Source organism: Micropterus dolomieu, linkage group LG01 (genome assembly GCF_021292245.1).
Source record: "Micropterus dolomieu isolate WLL.071019.BEF.003 ecotype Adirondacks linkage group LG01, ASM2129224v1, whole genome shotgun sequence".
NCBI classification, from domain to species: domain Eukaryota; kingdom Metazoa; phylum Chordata; class Actinopteri; order Centrarchiformes; family Centrarchidae; genus Micropterus; species Micropterus dolomieu.
In genome coordinates, this window is record NC_060150.1 from 36,236,301 (window position 1) to 36,255,671 (window position 19,371).

At 41.8% G+C, this 19,371-nt stretch overlaps 2 protein-coding genes across 5 annotated transcripts in view; one reads left to right on the top strand and one right to left on the bottom strand.

Moving 5' to 3' along the window:
• ccdc191 (coiled-coil domain containing 191) overlaps positions 1–10,781 on the bottom strand; it is a 14,910-nt gene extending 4,129 nt beyond the window's left edge. Inside the window, exons 1-16 of the mRNA XM_046067272.1 lie at positions 10,546–10,781; positions 9,858–9,902; positions 9,505–9,640; positions 9,240–9,392; positions 8,489–8,667; positions 8,121–8,344; positions 7,040–7,184; positions 6,720–6,910; positions 6,268–6,517; positions 5,230–5,651; positions 4,650–4,723; positions 4,245–4,327; positions 4,018–4,119; positions 3,715–3,858; positions 2,474–2,626; positions 2,025–2,179 (exon numbers count right to left, since the gene is read on the bottom strand). Of these exons, the coding sequence (XP_045923228.1) occupies positions 2,025–2,179; positions 2,474–2,626; positions 3,715–3,858; positions 4,018–4,119; positions 4,245–4,327; positions 4,650–4,723; positions 5,230–5,651; positions 6,268–6,517; positions 6,720–6,910; positions 7,040–7,184; positions 8,121–8,344; positions 8,489–8,667; positions 9,240–9,392; positions 9,505–9,640; positions 9,858–9,902; positions 10,546–10,623 (2,534 nt within the window). The 5' untranslated portion in view covers positions 10,624–10,781. The remainder of the gene's footprint in view (positions 1–2,024; positions 2,180–2,473; positions 2,627–3,714; positions 3,859–4,017; positions 4,120–4,244; positions 4,328–4,649; positions 4,724–5,229; positions 5,652–6,267; positions 6,518–6,719; positions 6,911–7,039; positions 7,185–8,120; positions 8,345–8,488; positions 8,668–9,239; positions 9,393–9,504; positions 9,641–9,857; positions 9,903–10,545) is intronic.
• Positions 6,917–19,371, top strand: part of qtrt2 (queuine tRNA-ribosyltransferase accessory subunit 2) — a 41,624-nt gene continuing 29,169 nt past the window's right edge. For 2 of the 4 annotated variants that reach the window (XM_046067669.1, XM_046067677.1), the window contains exons 1-6: positions 6,917–6,961; positions 11,799–12,043; positions 12,161–12,216; positions 17,007–17,083; positions 17,613–17,822; positions 18,748–18,947. In XM_046067669.1, the coding sequence (XP_045923625.1) occupies positions 6,932–6,961; positions 11,799–12,043; positions 12,161–12,216; positions 17,007–17,083; positions 17,613–17,822; positions 18,748–18,947 (818 nt within the window). In that variant the 5' untranslated portion in view covers positions 6,917–6,931. Of the gene's footprint in view, positions 6,962–10,979; positions 10,994–11,417; positions 11,516–11,798; positions 12,044–12,160; positions 12,217–17,006; positions 17,084–17,612; positions 17,823–18,747; positions 18,948–19,371 lie in introns of those variants that run through there. The other 2 variants (XM_046067690.1, XM_046067683.1) reach the window with 2 other exon arrangements.

Below are 19,371 nucleotides of genomic sequence, written 5' to 3' on the forward strand. Positions count from 1 at the left end.
GTGCTCTTAGGAACCTTAAGTGCAGCAGAAATTTTTTTGTAACCTTGGCCAGATCTGTGCCTTGCCACAATTCTGTCTCTGAGCTCTTCAGGCAGTTCCTTTGACCTCATGATTCTCATTTGCTCTGCCATGCACTGTGAGCTGTAAGGTCTTATATAGACAGGTGTGTGGCTTTCCTAATCAAGTCCAATCAGTATAATCAAACACAGCTGGACTCAAATGAAGGTGTAGAACCATCTCAAGGATGATCAGAAGAAATAGACAGCACCTGAGTTAAATATGAGTGTCATGGCAAAGGGTCTGAATACTTATGACCATGTGATATTTCAGTTTTTCTTTTTTAATAAATTTGCAAAAATTTCTACATTTCTGTATTTTTCTGTCAAGATGGGGTGCTGAGTGTACATTACTGAGAAATAAAATGAACTTTTTTGATTTTTGGAAAATGGCTGCAATGAAACAAAGAGTGAAAAATTTAAAGGGGTCTGAATACTTTCCGTACCCACTGTATATATGAATGAATATATAGATTGACATTCTATACATGTCTATTTGAAAAATGTGTCCTGAATTGATGAAGATATCTGTTGTGATGTGGAAGAGAATCTGTGATACAACAGACTGGAACGTCAGCCAAAGGGGTGTATCCCATGCAACAGTCCTGTCTCTTTCTTTTCTTCTTACAACGACAATGCCCAATGGGTACATCAGAAAATACTTAGAGTATAGTAGATAGAGTTATATTGACAAGATGGTTAAACATTTTGACTTGCTTGTTCATAAACAAGACACAAGGACTTGTTGTTCTGATGGCACTGACAAGTTCAATGACAGAAAGATTTGCTTTTGAGAGATAGACTAAGGATTTTGAGCAAGTTATGGGCTTTTGCAGGTAATCCACTGTGTTGTGCTGTTTGTACTACCTGTTTTGAGAAATGCACTTACTGTTTTGCAAATGTTAAGGATGATTCAAGAAATGCACCAAAGCAACTGAGAAAAACTGTAACATTGCCTGTGTGAGCAATGCAGCCTGAACAAAAAATGAGTTTGGAGCTGGCTGCTTTTCTGATTATGTCCACAGGATGGCAGCATGAGGCCTTTCACTCAGATGTAACATGGCTGGCCAACACTGCCATGGCAGCATATCTGAGAGCTTTATTGGCACCACTAAAATACTTGCAAAACAGATTACATTCCCATCAGCCTCAGCTGCACTTTATGTTTATTGCTAATTAGCAAATGTTAGCATGCTAACACGCTAAACTACGATGACGAACATGATAAACAGTACCTTCTAAACTTCAGCATGTAGCATTGTAATTGTGAACATGCTAACATTAGCATTTAAAGCACAGAGGCACTCTTTTTAGACTCATATTACCTTTGCTCACAAAATTAAGTATGAGGTAGCTAAACATGATTATTTTCTTAATTACCCAGGGAGTGGAACACTATGCCAGCTAATGTTAATTAAGCCATATTGAAGTTTGTACTTGAGCAGCAAAACACCCCCACTGACTCCATTAATCATAACATGAAGAGACATTTACAGCTAACAGCAGACACTATATGAGGCACTTCACTGGAGTTAAGAAGATGATGGTGTAATTTATAATCTAATGCACAGGTGGCTGCAGAGGAAAGGACAACGCATTGCTAAAACTCATTTAAACTGCTTTTGCTTAAAGGTTCATGTTACAGCGTCTAACTTATCGTATTCTGCAGCAGTTGTACATCAATTAACCATATTTCCCGCAAGTGAATCTTGAAAGTGTTAATTTTCTTTTTAGAATAGACTTTTGAAAAGTGTCTGAACAGTTAAATTACATTTTATAGAAATTCGAGGCATTGTGTTTTTTTGGCAGACTGTAACCAAACTGCTCTGATATGACATTTCAGCTCATATTTAAAGTTTTACAAGCTGTTAAATTTAATATGACACCCTGTTAGGTGGTTATGTTACTGGTGGGGACACACTGCAGCAGCCATACAGTGAACATATGGGAAAGTTGTGGGTAGCAGACCTGTTATTGTGCTCCTGAGCCAGCTCCCGACGATCCCACTCCACCAGCCTCGCCTGGGTGACATGGTCCAGCAGTGCAAGCAGGAACCTCCTCAGAGTGTGAGCGCGATAGAAACGCTCGGCTCTCTCCTCTTGAATCATCCTCCAATCCTTAAGCTGAAACAGACAGTGCTCACTCAGAGATGGGGACATTTTACGAGTGTTTACTTACCTGTAGTAAAAGGAATTATTAATTCAACCCAGCTGGTATCCTAACAGTAAAGTCCACAACAAAACAATTGCAAGTTGATGGTCTAAAATTTTATTCTTTAAGGTACAAAAGGAGGTACAAAAGGAGACAGGGAAAAGGCGTTGCTCTAAGCCAATGTCAGGAGCTGGGGAGACTAACAATCCTGATCAAGGAACTCAGTGTGTGTGTGTGTGTGTGTGTGTGTGTGTGTGTATACACACTCTTTTCCAGGAGCTTAAGCTCTTACGAAGCAGAAAGTGCTGGTACAGTTGGTCCGCAGAAGCTTCTTTCTCAGACTGGGACTCCCTTGAAGACTGATGCCAGCCTAGTGTGCACTGCCTCAGGAGGAAGACATTGTGGTGTCTCTCTGCCAGCTGGCAGGGATTGAAAAGAAAAGCGACGATGTACACTGATGAATGCATCCAGACTCAATCATATGTGCCAGGTTGAAACAATGGAGTGGTGTCAAATGATGAAGCGCTTGTTTTCAACAGAATCTCACATTTAACAAAGAGGGTTTTATGTGTGATGCTTAGCAAAAGCAGAAACATTTCGAGGATGAAATTATGATTTTCCCAAGGGAATGCGGCTTGAGATATGTCTCATGCTTTTTGTTTGGACATTTTCCCTCTGCCTTGTTTGAGTGGGTGGATCTGGGTTTGTCCCAGAGTATACGTGTGTTGTTGGGTGGTGGCGGGTACAGTTTTACCCAAAACAGTTTACCCAAACAGTCATTGCTCACAATTATCAGTCTATTAAATGTGTTAACTAGAGTGTTAGATTGCCTGTGGAGACACAGCGTGTGTTTTGTGGTACTTTATACGTAAACAACTTTAAAAAGCACATCTGAAAATGCCCAGAGTGCTTCAAAATCAGGGAAAATGCAGTCCCAAGGGACAAATATTAATACAATGGAATGATGGTCAAAGCAAAATTTAAAAAAGCACGTATAATCCTCTTTGTGTCGCTAAAATTTAAGACCGATTAATCTTTACACTCTCCCTCAAATGGAAAAGAAATGACTAAACAAGCTTTGTTGTATGAGAAAATTGGGAAGAATTATGTCCGTAAGCCATCAAACAAGTCCAGCCAAGTTTTGAATTCTAAAAAGCTTTCAATAGACACACACTGCTTTGTGACTGCTTCCAAGTGTACATTCAGGGAAGCTTTTTATTATTCAAATCAGTGGCCTGTACTTAGACTTTGATTTGGAGGTCAAAATTCTTCCCTTTTGCTTATTGTAATTCTGTTGCAGGAGCATGTGTGATAATGGAAAAGCTAAATGGCTCTAAATCTCCTTGCACAGTTTCCTTTTCAGTACGTTCTTCAAAGTTAAGGCCAGAATCAAGAGCTGTGTCCTTAAAGTTTTGAGTTTGAGGACTGAGGGCCAGCTGAACTTGGCTGAAAACACTGCATTGTTGCTGTAGCTGACAGCTGAAATGGACAAGATAGGTGATTTTACCTGCATGTTGGCTTGTCCGAGCTGAATGAGGCGTTTCCATGGCGCCAGCCCTCGCCGAAGCAGCAGGTATGTGTGGTAGTGTTGACAGGCCAGCTTCAGGAGCTCCTGTTGCCTTTTCTGTTGCCTCCGTTTTTCCTCTTCCCTCTGCACACACAGAGGAAGTGACATTACTTTAATATTCTGCAAAGTGCCACGAGAGGAGAGACCGGCTACATGTCGCTCAGGGTTACTCACGGGAAAAGGGCTTCCTGTATTCTGATTCAAGTTTTTGTGGACGTCCATAAAATATGAAATCCATCTCACCTCTCTTTCCTGCCTTTTCTCCTCCCTCTTCTTTTCTGCTGCCTTGCGTTTCTCCTCCTCTTCCTCCCTCTGCCTCTGCTCCTCAATGGCTTTTAGCTCTGCCTGATAAGATGCATTTTGTTGTTAAATTTGTGCTTTTTCTAGTATCATTTCAGACAATTTGTAACTTATTACTTAAACTTCAAATTAGTTTTGCGGATCCAGAGAAGAACTGCTTGATCTCTCACCAGTTTGTCCTCTTCTTTCTTTCTCTTGAGTTCCTCTATTTCCTTCCTACGCTTTGCACGCTCATGTGCACGGGCCTCCATGGCTTCAGAGAGGGGGAGAGGGTTGAGTTTAGTACACAGTATTCTTCTGTTTCAAGAGTGGATGTTTATGCATATTTACTCAGTCATATACTCAGCACGTAACTGGGAGTTAAGGTAAACATGAGTGCTACTATTGTGTTGGACTACAGACTTCAAGGGTTTTATGTCTCCATATGTGTGACATTCAGGGTCATGCAATTTTCTTGACAATGGAGCTACAACATTCTTCCATGGCTACATATGTAATGTATATGTAAATGAGAGTTTGTGTATGTTGTCTTTGCCGTTAAGAGCTTGCTAAGCGGGAGGAACTTGCAGACTGACCCGTGATGATTGGATGGGGAGATCTCTGGCGTGTGACAGCTTTCCTGTCAGGTTCTCCAGCAACTCTCGGTGCCCTGCAACAGTAACAATCACCACCAGAAGCACAGAAACAAAGGCCCGTCATAACATTCACATCTTCCTGATCCTCTCCTGGCAAATCCTATTCAGACAGGTACCGACTTAAGGCAAACTCGACTAACATGTGTCAGGCTGTCCATAAATCTGTAAATGGATTTCAATGAATTGCAACTTTTTGCTTTGACACATGGAAACAGTTACAAACTATATTCAAGGTTGTATAGACTTCTTGGATATTTCAACTATAATAACATAAATCTATAATTATATATGTACAAACCTCCTGCTCCTCTGTTCTCTATAAGCTTTAAAGCCCTTCTGTAGCTCATCTGTTTCTTTTTATCTACTCCTATGTGATTTGTATTTAATAAGGAAAGCTATAAATGGATTAACAAACTTTACCCCAGTTCAGTAAATTAACACCTATGTTGCTTTGAACATGATATACACACACATCTAGAGCTTGGCTGCTTTACATTTTGGTGAAGTGCAATGCGCCCACCTCTGCTCTGTCCGATCAAAGCTGTGGCTCTTTGGTTTCGAGCCTCCTAGCATTGACAGCTGAGTAAGCTGTGCAGTTTTCTCTGTTTCCAGCTCCAGGCTCACCACGCTGTGCTCCTCCTTCAGCCGTGCAATTTGCTCCTGCTGCTCCTTCAGCAGCTTCCTCTGCTGCGTGATGATCTGCTGCTGGATGGCGTGTCTGTTTTCAAACCTGCCGCCCGGCGACGCTGCGCTTTTTGAACAGGTAGAGCCACTGCCCGCGCCTCTCTGCCGTGCCTCGCGGAGCTCAGCGGCTGTCGGGGCTGCATGCCGTCGGGTAACCTGCCATGGATGAGTGGGCGGGGCCAAAGTGGCCACAGGGGTCTTATTCTCATGTACTGCGGAGGCATCGGGTGCTAAAGTGCCTGACCTGTGGTGATCTTGCTACAGAGAAGGAGACAGGACAGATATGAAGATGGTATTATGAGTACAAACTGACCCTTTACATCTGGGTCTACAGAGCGCTTAAAGGGGATAATAGATACAGTATCAAGCTCCTTAATCTGTAGTAAGCTCCAGGAATCCTGATATAGAAGCAGCAGGGGCCTGATAGCGAGTATGGACTCTTGATTGACCCCTACCATATCACCTCATGGAACTCCAACTTCATCTCCTGCCCAGTTTTTTTCCCATCCCTCGAGCTCTGCTCCACTATCCTACACCTCTTATTTCTCCCTAGCATTCTTTCCATTTACCTTCCCGTTCCCTATGTTTACTCCTTCTTTACTGCTCTCTCTCAAAAAATTTCTGCCTGGCTGACACACTAAGAAAGGTTCGGTTTGTCCTGACATCCCAAACAAAACTTTAAAATTCAGTTTGGTGCCAAATTCATTTATTGCCTGAGTAATAAGGCCTTTGCATCACCTTGCAGGGATAGGGCTGGTTTCACTCAAATGTCATTTGTTAGGTTGTTTTGAAGCGTAAATAAAGTAAGATTTTTAATTACCATTTTAATTAATCCCTGTGCATTGTTCCTGCCGATACGAGGTGCACCGCTCACCTTCTCTGTGTTCTCTGGTTGGTTAGGTGCCTCAGGTGGGGTCATTATTGGCTGATAAGTAGGGGTTTCGGTGGCTTTGAGTGTGCCTGTTGCTGCAGCGCTGATTAGGGCAGTCATCTTCCGCCGGGTCTCCTGCTGCTGGGCCAAAAGCTCTCGTTGCTCCCTCTCCATCCGACACCATAGCTGCCACTCATTCAGACATCGCCGTAGCAACCGCCTTCGGTCGCTCTCCACAGCCAGCTGGCATTGTCTGGAGGAGGCAACAGATGTGATGGTATTTTTAACCCTCAATTGCTACGTGGCCAGGGTGACGGGATATAAATGCAGCGAGTGTCTTCTAGAAATACTGTGATAATGAATATTGAACATTGTGTCATTTGTGGTTAAAGGCAGGATTTATTCAATGAAAGGTAAAAAGGAAGCTTTAACGTCATTTCTTTTTTGGTTCTTGCCTGTGTCCAGCTCGTAGCTCCTCCTCTGTTCTCGCCACATCTCGCAGCCTTTGTTCTGCCCACACCACTGCTCGCCACGCTCGCCACGCTCTCAGCTGCCTCTTCCAGTCACAGAGGGCCGTGACCTTGCCCAGACGTAGCCTTCGGTCCAACACCGCTGAATACCATCCAGAAAAATGCCTTTGCAGACACTAAAACATGCACACATATGCATGCAAACAGGCAGGTCCACAAGTGAAAGTGTAAGAGAATTTCTATTTGCTATACCAACCTGCAAATACACACACACACACACACACACTCACAGTACAGGTACCAACCTTGAGATTACGGATTTGAATCATGGTTTGAATTTTCTGTTCTTTATATAATCGCTCTGTGTCCTGCTGCTGCTGTTTTGTGGGAAGTGGAGGAGCTGACTGGAGGGTTCTGGCTGCCTTCAGCCCTTCCACTCTCTCCCTTTCCCTGTGGAATAAACATAAATACTACTTTGTCTACCGGGGAAACAAAGTATAGCAGTCATCTCCAAACATTGCATACATATTCACGTTTTTCCATAAACCATATCCACTGGAATTGACCCAACTGGTTCTTTTTCTCTTGCCCTTTTGTTTATTATTATTTTTATTTTTATGCGCTCCAATATTGTATTTTTGGGGCTGAGTTAGCTTTTAAGCACTTTAAATAATTTTTTAAAGATCAATAAAAATCTCGTAATTACAAAACTAAAGTCCTGCAAAATATAAGCCTAAATCATTTTAGTTATGCAGGCAACATTCCCATCCGCCTCAGCTGTACTTTGTGTTTAGTGCTAATTAGCAAATATTAGCCAGCTAACCTGTTAAAACAAGATGGGGAACATGCTCAACATTACACGTGCTAAAGATCAGCATGTTAACATTGTCATGATGAGCACGTTTTTAGCATCATTTTAGATTTAGTGTAATATCCACGTCTGCTATTGCATTATTGAGTATTTTTGTGTTGTGTTGTCACTTTGTAAGTCATGGCCAAACACCTCTCCCATTATTTTTCCAAGAGTCATCCAATTTCCCACTTGATGTTGTTACACCTAAACTAGAAAGTGTATCATTAATACTATTCTTGGTTATAGATCTAAAGGTGTCATTTCCACATGGGGACAACAGATGACTGTTTTTATCAAAGGATGTTCATGATGAAAGTAGGACACATTTACAGTCTGATCATGCTGGTCAAGGGCTTTGGGTCAGGGAGCTGGATCATCACAGGCTTGCTTTTCAAATCCACCCAATCCACCATAGGAAGGTGGAGCAGGCATCACATACAATGCAATCAGACAAGAGAGTGAGAGCCATTTCAGATAGAGGTGAGTGTTGTAACCACTTTAGCAGAGGCCAGTTGTTGCTATAAATACCATACCTCTGTCGAACGAGCTGCTCCAGGCCTCTCCTCTCCTCCATCTGACGCCGCAGTCTCACCATCTCCTGCTGCACCATCTCCTCCTGCCTCCATGCCTCCTGCTTCTTCCTTGTCTCCTCGCCTCGCTCCCTCCTCTTCGCCTCCTCTCGGGCCCCCCGCTGAGCCTCCCTCACTCTCTGTTGTCTCTGCCTCTCAGCCTCCCGCCGGGCCCTGTTCTCCCGTACCTTCAGTAGCAATCAGTATCAATTAATGCAGATGAGAACACAAAATCGTCCCAGTTGATTGGCTCACAGTGGCAGTTTCCCGGCTCACAGCATTCACATCTTGTAAGCAGCTTGAGGAATTTGAGACTCACTTTGGTCGCTTACCTGCAGGTGCCGTGCTTCCATGGTGACGATCGGGTTTCTGAACTTCTTCCTTGTCTGCCCGACATCGAGGGCCAGCTCCTCCATCACGCCAGAGTCCAACACCTCTTGCTCCATCAAGTCTTGTAGGAAGCTGTTAACAGCGCTGTGCTCTTCCTCCTCAGTCAGGCAGTTGTACAGATCTAAATATTTTTGAAGAGAAGTATTATATAGATATTTATTCCATTCACTCGAAATAATTTGTACTTTAAATTACTGCTGAACGTTTTGCAATGCATACAAAACATTTCTAGATAGATTTCCTTCCTTTTAGGCAACTACTGATTTCAGTTAATTTCATCACAGGGTGAAAATGTGCCGAGACTCAACACATGCTTGCGATAGATCATCTATTAGTTAACCATAAATATTATATATTATGTTTTCAACAACTATTGTAGTGCAGCGACAAAATGTGCTCAACTTCAACATCTAAGTTTGGAGTCAGGGTTACATGATAATGACTAAAGGTTCCTTTGGGGTAAACTACTCCTTTAAAGGTGTTGTGCACTAACCTTTGAAGTATTTATCTATAAACATAGCTTTAATTCATTAGTCTCATTATTTATTTTTTTCTGCTTGTGATGTCAAATGCAAACCTCCCACTTCCCATTATGGCTAGGGAAGTCAAATTTGAACTGGTCTTGATTAATTAAAATAATGAGCCTCATGGTTAGTTGGATAGGTAGCGCAGTTTTCATCCTTGACTTTGTACCATCAAAGTTGCTGTAGTTCAGGGCTGCCGGCTGAGGACTAGCCAACGCAGCAGGGCTTCTCCTCTCGGCAGAGCTCATCAGGTCATCGTCCTCCTCCATCTCCAGCTCCAGCCGCAACTTACTGCTCAGCCAATCACCAAGAAGAGCCTGAGCTGCAAGGGGCAACCACCCAAATATAATTGTTCATTCTGCTGCTGCATGGGTTCAGCTTTATTATCTAGGTAACACTTCTCTTGAGACACCGCTTTTTATGGGCTGACCTACCTTCACTATAAGCGTCATCGTGATCCCTTAACTGCTCAGAGTGTTGCAATGGTACAGCCAGGCTGCTGGTTCCTGAATGAGGTTTCTTATGAGAGAAGACTTCAGATACAGCAAACTCGGAAGCCATCTCCACACGCTGAGGACAGGAAAATAGGTGACAGAGTAATGATCACTTTCATCAATTAATCTGATGAATATTTCATAAATTGTTTAGTCTCTATATGGCAGAAAATACTGAAAAAATCAGCCCAAGGTGACTTCTTCAGATTGATTGTTTTGTCCACCAACAGTTCAAAACCCAAAGGAATTCAGTTTACAAGAACATGCCTCATTGAAATACACATTCCTCTCACCTTTCTCCACTGATCAATATCACCATTCTTCACGTGCATCTGTTCCTGAAAGAAAAACAATTTCCAGTGTAAGCTGATACTCTTTGCAAGAGAGACCATGGGGCCCATGAAAATGCTGGTCACCGTTGCCTGCTTGAAAATGCTCAGCCAAGCTTACGGACACCTTGAGCTGTGGGCGCATTGTGCAAATTGAGGGCTGAGCCAGTGCCTGATGTCTGCGGATTATTTCACAGGAAAGATTAGCTGTTGCCTTAAACCAGCAGATTACTTCAAAATCATTTCCCAGACATCCAAACGTCAGCGCTTTACTTGCAGCGATTCAGCTATCTCCTTCTCGGGCTGCAGGCATGGGAGTATGTAAGAAAGGCCATCTGTATGACATTTCTAAATCATCCCCTGATAGGCATTAACGCTGATCGGGTGCTCCTTCATTCATAAACCCAACAGGGCACTTTTACATTTATGTTTGACCTCTCTGGAGTATTTGATAATCCCGGGGATAAAGGTCTGGAAAGTGGTAAATTGACTGAAAAAACATTTCCGTTTAGATAAAAGAACATGTTGATGTGAGCACATTGGATTTATTTATCATGACAAGGCAGCAACTGTTTAACACACCAGACCAAAATGTTATAGAAGCCATATATCTCTCAATTTAACATTAGCCTAATCCAAAGACTAAATTTACCTTATCTGCAGATGTTTTACTCTTGCTGAGCCTCCTCCACCTAAACAGGTGAGGGTTGTGACCTGGGAACGTCATCATCTGTTTAATTATACACTTTTACCTCTCCTACTATAATGCAATCACAGCCATCATTACAATGTCCTCTTCTACAAACCATAAAGCTATTTCACACAAAAAGTGTTCGGAAGTCACTACAAAGAGCCCAAGCAATGCAGGACCTGTACACAAAACTGCCAACGAGTTTCTGGGTAATGTAGTTAATTAATAATTTTACTAGGCTCATTGTCGCGTCACGGGAGCATTTCAGGACTACAGGTCCCAATAGACTTTGTTTGTAGTTCAGGCGCCTCTCTGGTAACCATGGCAACGTTGTTCACGTCCCCAAATGAGCCCAAATTGCGTTTAAAGAAAGAAATTCATTCATTCATTCAAGACAAGTTATTTAAAGGTGTGTAAATCGTTAAAACACAGCACAACAACTAGGTGTTTTTACCAAAAAAAGGAGGAACGGCCATTGCAGCACGGCGCTATTTTGTAGTTGTTTTTTTTGTAAATCTTTATTGCATAAACAGCAATAAAGTCTACATGTGACATGGAGACGTATACATAACAGTATATATAACACCCAAATAATAAGAAAAACAAAAAAAATAATAATATTGGATGATATGATATTTAAAGAGTTGTTTTCACAGCCTTTTTTGTTGACATAGTGAACAACCTCTTGGAGAAAAAGTTCAAAGTTAGGTTTTTTTACTGCTGAATTTACATTTATGAAGGTGTAATCTTGCCATTATAATGAATACATATATACTATACATTTATTACAGTACTTCTTTTGTTTTCTTTGACTTTTATAAAAGCAAAATACCACATTGTCCCACATTAATGCAAAATCTCTACCGCCGCGGCCGGTGATGACGACATATTTCCACGACTTGTAGTTCCTGTCAGGCAGTGAGGTTGGAAGGTAAGCAACTGAAAGATGTGCTTAAATTAAAAACGTGTCTCATTCAAGCCAGCACAACTCTGGATGCGTAGGTTTTGTTAACGTGCGTCTTTAAAGGCATTAAACGTCTCAACTTGACAGCAGTTTGCATAAAGTCGTAAACGGTCGTAACACGTGATTGGATAAGCTAACGTTAGTTAGCTAACGTTACGTGGCTAATACACACGCTTTTATACCAACGCTAGCATTAAACATTGTGGTTTAGGTGTTGTATGTTAGTGTCGTACACTGAATCTTTTTTTAGAGCACGTTGACTGCGGCTACTCGTATGGCTGGCAGCATCAGGATGAAGCTTGAGCTGAGATGCGTGGTTCAGGGAAGGAGTCGGCTGGGTGTCCTGAAGGGGTTCGGCAGGACGGGACAGCACTCTCTTGAGGTCCCGGGGTGTCTGCTGTACACACGCTTTGGCACAGTGCCCCACCTCACCCAGGACACACTGCACACCCTGAGCAACCTCCCCTCTGTCACTCAGGTCACACTGTCCAATATGTAAGCTAAATTCAACACACACACACACACACACACACACACACACACACACACACACACACACACAGATCTGTCTGAGATGTAACGCCCATCTGCATCATTTTTTCTTTTCTCAAGAGCAGAGCACCAAGAAGTGTTGGAGGAATTTAAGGATGGATTCAGGAAGTTTGCAGGTACTTCTATTCAATCACACTTTTCTTCTTCTATTCCAGAGAGTAAACTCGGAGAGAGGAGTAAAGAGCATATGTTGGGACAAAACAGCATTGATTGTGATAATCATCAGTAGATCTTGATGACACTCAATGCTATTCCAGTGAATTCAGATTTATTCAGTAATGATGAAAAGGTAATCTATCAGCAGATTTTTAACAAACTGAACTGTTGTGTTTATATTAACACAGTGGAGCTTTATTTACAGCCACCTAAACCTGTGTTTCGACCAAAGGAACTATACTCTAGAGCTACAAGTTACAAGGTAGTTAATTAGTCATTATATAGCACAAGGCTGCATAACGAAACGAATTTCGTAGTTCCTTCATGCTACACACACAACATATTAAGTGTAGGCCTATATTAAAATATGGTAACAAATAAAATAAAACAGTATATACAGTTATTTACATAGGCTACACATATACACCCCAAACATTCCACAGTGCATTTTTTGAATTTGCATCTGGGGTGAATGTAAACAGCAGCAACCAGATGATAATCATCAGTAGATCTGTGATGTGGGCACAACAGAAACCTTTGGAGGAACTCACTGCGTTTCCACCAACTGCCTTGCAGTGAATTTCTGAATGGGCAATAGAGGCTACTGGTTTCAACTGAGCATGTAGGCTGTTTTTCTACTGACTTCTCCTCTCGTTTCCACCGTTGTTTGCAAACCAATAAATCACAATCAACAGTCAGAAATAGCCACACAAGTCTCGTCCATCAGCATTAAATGTATTGCTCTGAAAGCAGCCAGCGTGCAGCGCTGTGTTTACAGCGAACAGCTGATGGAGTTACGCTAAATACTGGGTCCGAAGTTGTTCTTTTAAGTTTTCATCAGTCAGGAAGTTTCACACAAAGCTGCTCAGGCGGACACAGGCGGGAGTCTGGCCAGTTGATCTGCAGCTCTTGACGGCTGGAAATGTTTTAATAACCTTCCAAACTGGCGCAATTTTATTTTTGTGTTGCTTTCTCTGTGCTGGAGTTATTTTAAGAACTTGATGGCTTTATTCTGTGTGTTATTAAATGTGTAACGAACTTCATCGTGTGTCTCTCCATTATACTCCACACAAAAAAAGCTGCTTTAATGGTCAAGCATAGCCTATATTTATCAAATCTGATGTTCATTTATAAATTTTGCTCATGGACAGGGGCGTTTCTAGACATAAAGCTCTACTGGGTTACAGACAGACACAGAGTGAATGAAATGTGTTGGTATGTGCCTTACCAGCTTCCCTTGCTTAGCCCATTAACATTGGCGCTGTTATGTCAGAAAGGGCTTTGATCAGAGCATAAGCACACACACCTATCACACCACCTAAGAAAAATTCTGCTATGGGGCCCTCATACCTGACTTGTGAGCCATGTAAACAATTTTCCACTGCTGCACAGGCACTCCTGACACTGCAGTGCTCTCACCTCTCCTTTAAAACCGTCTGTCTCTGTAATAAGCCTGAATGGAAACCTCTTCTAGAAAATACCACTGCTGATTTGAATGGACCTCTACACACTGTTCTCCATTCAATTTAATTCTCCATTAGGGTCTGAGCTGCTTGTATCTGATGCTGCCTGTAGACCTCTAGCTGTGCTTTTAATGGCTTATGATCCAGCATGTACTCTACAAACTACAGCACAGCCCCTGTAAATACTTGAATATAGATATAGATATTAATGCTATCAGCTGCTTCAACCTCATTCAAACTGGCTCCCAGAGGTTTCCTTTGATACATTTAAAAAAAGGAAAAGGAATATACTATTAATATAACTGAGTATGATGTTTATTATTTACTGAAAGATGTACAACCCCAATTCCAATGAAGTTGGGACATTGTGTAAAACGCAAATACAAACAGAATACAATGATTTGCAAATCCTTTTCAACCTATGTTCAGTAGAATACACCAAACAGACAAGATATTTAATGTTCAAACTGATAAACTTTATTGTTTTTTTGCAAACATTCACTCACTTTGAATTTGATGCCTGCAACATGTTCCGAAAAAGCTGGGACAGGGGCATGTTTACCACTGTGTTACATCACCTTCCCTTTTAACAACACTCAATACTCGTTTGAGCACATGTTCACGTGCGACATGGTTATCTTTTCCGTTCTGCAAACATCATTGCACGTCGACGCTTATCAAACGTAATAAATAGATGCATTTCACTCTAATATTGTTCACAGTCCTGCAAGAAACCAAGACAAAAACAGACCTAGTTGCGCTGCCCAGCTGGGTTAGCAGGACAAAGATTCACTGCAGCTACACATGTACCTGCTCGCATAAGACTTTCAGAGGAGAGAACACAACTTTATGTTGCATGTATATCCTTGCTAACTTGACATGTCCAAAAACGACACTAAGGGGTGTTGACAATCTTTCTGGGGCACTGCACATGGATACAGGGGCACATGCCCTACTAAAAAGGGTCTGGCAACGCCTATGCTTATGGATAGTGGTTATTAAATAATGATGCCTGTGCATCACTTTGTACAGTGTATAGGCCTACAGCCTACATCAGCGGGTTGATTTTCCTAATCTTCGCAGGTCTTTAGACCACGGTGGAAACGCCCACAACAATGGGCTGAAGGAACCTATTAGTTCCTTTATTAAGCCGTGTTTGGTCAAAACGCGGCTTAATAAAGGCACCACACTAAGCACGCATCTTCAAATATTTAAACACTTTCTTGCATTTTTATAACATTGTTGGATTTGCTTTAATATGTGCATGTACTGCACAACTGCAAATTAGTATGAACTGGTGTTAGTAATCTGATACTCCGTATTGGTCAAAACATTGGATCAGATAATATAGGAAATTATTTATACCTGAGTATTAAATCAAATAGCAGCAAGTGTCATATGACAACAGTAGCCACTCAGTGCTGAAATGCTATTTTAAGCAAAGTGTATTCATACAAATAGTTGATTATTAACAGCTTTTTATTATGAGATATGAAGTTTCTTCCAGACCTCAAAAACAACAATTGACAAAAATAGTCTCACCACAAGTGAGTTCACCCTGCAGCTATTTTATTCCTCCAGTTTCAGCTTTAAAGCCAGCATGGATGAGAAGTCTGTGCAATACAATTTAAAACCTCCACAGCAGGCACTGAGTGGACCTTGTGGAGCAGCAGGGATGGACTGGGAGTAATAAATGGACAAAACAGCAGTTTAATTTTTGTAGTTTGTTTTTCTTCATGAAATCCTTGTGCAAGAAAAATGGTCTAAATTTATGTGTTTAGTTTCGAATGTGCTAAGTGCTAACTTGTCAGTAGTCTTAATCATTCATGCATAACAAGTTCAACATTTCGAAAGATTGCTGTATTATCCCGCCCCCATGCGATTGTTTGTTTGGTTCGCAAAAATTGACATTGACGAGTGCATTTACTTTATGAAAAGTTGTTTCAACAAAAGGCACCCGATACATCTAAATAGCCAGCTAGCCAAACCTTGATTCAGTTTAACTTCTTTCGCATTACTCTGATCTACCTGTTTTATGGGCTGGTCAGACAAGAAAAAGGAAAAAAGAATAAGACAGTTGTGTTGTCCCAAAAAGGCACGCCAGCCCCTGATCATTCAGGGGCTGGTCATTCCTTTATGTTTTTAAGAGAGAAAACAGTTTTGGATTAGGTTCTGTATCAGGAGATACATCAAGTTGTGATATTGGAAGTGGGAAAAGTGTTATCTAGAAATCCCCCACAGTAGTGTGTGAATACACCCACCAGCATTACATTCATTAACTGCCCATGTTTGTGAACATTTACAGACGCTTAACGGGGTTGTGAGTGTAAATATCTTTCTCAAAGTTGTCTTTTTTTCCTCCCTTGCAATAGACTGATCGATATGTCTCTGCTGAAGTGCATGGCATTTTACTGTCTGTCCTTTTATTGAAGTTTTATTAGTCAATTAAAACTCATATGTCATAAAAAACCCCCAGCAAAATCTGATCCGACTCATTCATCTCAAAGGTGTAGAGGAGGAAGGAGACTGTTTGTTGCAATTTTGAATGAACCTTGCTGTTCGGCTTTGCTGTGCTTGTTATTTAACCACTGGCATTAATCATGTTTTAAATAACAACCACATCAGAATAACCTCTGCCATACTCTATATCCTGCACCGGTGTGACTAGTTGATTGAATGTCACGTATGCATGATGCACACATTTACTTTGAAGAGAGTAGGGTGAACTTTATTGCCACTGGCTAAATTGGAATAACTGGAGCAAATTGCTTCTAAATAAACAGTATGTTGAGTTCAGTGTTGAAAAGCTGATTAGCTCCCTCATCCTGGCTAAAAAGTAGTGCTTGTTTGTTCTAAGTAATATTTATATAAATGCCCCAGAAGTGTGACCTCATTCAGCTTTGCTGTACAACAGTAAGCTTTCCCCTGCCTCAGGCAACCAAATTTAAAATTACAAATGTAATCACTGTGGCGCCACTTGTTGTAAATTGTCAGGGGATTACAACTGAGCTGTCTCTTAAGTCCCAAAAGGGAAGAGCAGTGATTGAATAATTAGAAATAATAACAGCATTTGTCGCTATTAAGCCATTTCTTTTCTCACCTTTTGATCATCTGCTGCAGCTGGGTTTGCTGATAAGGCCAAACCTCTCTCCTGACTCGTCACATTAACATGCAGTAATCAAGTGTCTTCACTCCGTCACCTTCCTTCATGCTCGGCCTGTAACCCTCTGCCTTGCTTCGTACTCTGTGAGTGATGTGCATTGATTTTTTTGTTTTGTTTTGTGCAGGTCTTCATGATACTGTGTTGTACTGCTCGCTCCATGACCCTGCGGCCGCATGCCCTACCGGCTATATCACTAACCAGGTGAGATTAAGCTTCTGCTGAAAGGCATGTGTTCCATGGAATATATATGTAGATTAGCTTAGTTTAGTATAAAAACTGGAAACATGGTGAAACACCTACCCTGGCTCTGTCCAAAGGAAGCTGCTTACCAGCACCTCTTAAGCTCCAAAGTGTATACAAAAAAAGGTTGTGATTTTACAGGGTTTATATTTAGGACTATTTCTTGGCTCGGGAGCAATTGCCAGGAACCAGCAGAGGCTATAGGAAGTCACAGCCATTGAACCACTTTGTACACTTTGTTTATGTTCATTATTGAGCTTTAGAGGTTCTGGTAGGGGGGAGATGTTGCCTTCAGACAGAGCCAGCCTAGCTGTTTACCCCTGTTTCCAGTCTTTATGTTAAGCTAAGACAACATGTAGCTGTGAGATTGGTATCAATCCTCTCATCAAGTCTTGGCAAGAAAGCAAATAAGAGTTTTCCCACCAGTCAAAGAAATTCAGTGTCTAGCACCAGCAAAGCTACTGTTTGTTATATATATGTATGTTATCAGACGGTGTCCGTGTGGGGCAGCGGTGGGCGGATAGAGCTGACAGTGGCCAAGTTCATGGCTCTCCAGAAAGCCGTGCAGCCGGATTGGTACCAGAGCATGGCAGACGGAGAGACATCGCAGAACAACACCTCTCGCAAAAGGGTCCGAAAGTCGGTAGATCGAACTCTTGCCCACTTGGATGAGTGTCTGCTGGTGCACCAAAAATCACAGGTACACACACGCAACTGTCAGTCCAAACACGCACACCGCTGTTCTCTTAACATATGCGAATCAGTCATGCACGGCGCAAGCACTCGGGACAAGGATGGATGGCTGGTGTTTTTGTTGTCACGGGGGCCGCTGTGCAGCTGTGCTACAGCTAGAAATGCAGTGAGATTAGGAGAAATATGTTGTTTGTGCAAGGGCTCGGCATCTTGCGTGGCTAATGAAATCGGCTGTCTTTCTTTTGCAGTAAAACGCTACCTCATTTCATGAGAGAGAGCTGAACTGATTGAGGCTGAAATATACATATGACACCTTAACTCAGTTATGCTAAGAGGAGATAATACATGACTGTATTGCTCCAGTCCTAAGAGATCTGTTGCTTAATTTATAGTAAGTAGGTTGTTGTTTGTTTGTGGTTGCATTTTTGTCTTTGTCTATATTATGTGTTCATTTCACTGCCTGCATGCCCAGACTGCATTTAAGTGCTCTTCAGTGTACTTCATTGTCTGAGGGGGAAACCAAAGTTCCCTTGGGACAATAAATGTTAAGTGTAGAAAGATGTTGAGCAAAGAGGCAAACAGAACCAACAGCATACTTTAGATTATTCTTGACATCAGCAATGTACTGCGTGAGCTGCTTGATTGCTACCCATCACTCCCCAAACCCCTACTGCTTGTTTCCTCTTCGTGATGGGCAGCTTTATGTAGAGTCACCAAAGTCATGATGGGCTCTGGCAAGAATAAAACCTATATTTTATTTCTGATCACGCACCATGTGTGTCTAGAAAAATCAGCTCTAATGTCTTAACATCTATGTTTTGTCACATTTCAGTTTAAAATGTTCCTCTTTTCTCCTTCAATCTCTTGCTCTTCTTTCTATCTTTCAGGATTTCTTTCTGTCATTTGTTTAATCTCCACTCTGTCATTTCCAGGAGTTGGAGGGAGTGGAGGTGTTCGGGGTGGTGGAGGGAGGAGACATCTTGGAAGAGAGGCTGCGCTCAGCCAGGGAGACAGCCAAGAGGCCAGTGGCGGGATTTTGCCTTGACGGCCTCCAGACTGGGGCCATGGACCAGACCCTGAGGACCCAGCTCATCACTGCTTTGACCAAAGAGCTGCCTGAGGACAAACCCAGGTCAGCACTGCTTGTGACTTGTGTGAGAAGTATGTTTGATTACAGTTGAATAGGGAGATTCCCCCACCCCCCACCCCCAACTAATCATACACTCTCCCCCAGTGTTTAATTGAAAAGTGGTCAGTGAAGAGATAAAATCGACTTCAACCAAAAGAAAGGAGGCGCAGCGGGTGGGTGGACAATCAGTACCTTCTGTTAGTCATTATCTTGACGTCAATAACAAAGAAGCATGTTTTGTATTTATCCAGCAGTTTAAGAACACCCCTTGGATGCTCGACAGTTTATCCAAACAGACACAAAAAAGTTTCCTGCAGTGATTTTCATCATCAGTTAATTTGTTGATTTTGATCAATAATTAACTTTATAAATTTATTTAATCTTTTTGTCTAAAATATCAGAAAATATATTAATATATTAAAAAAAA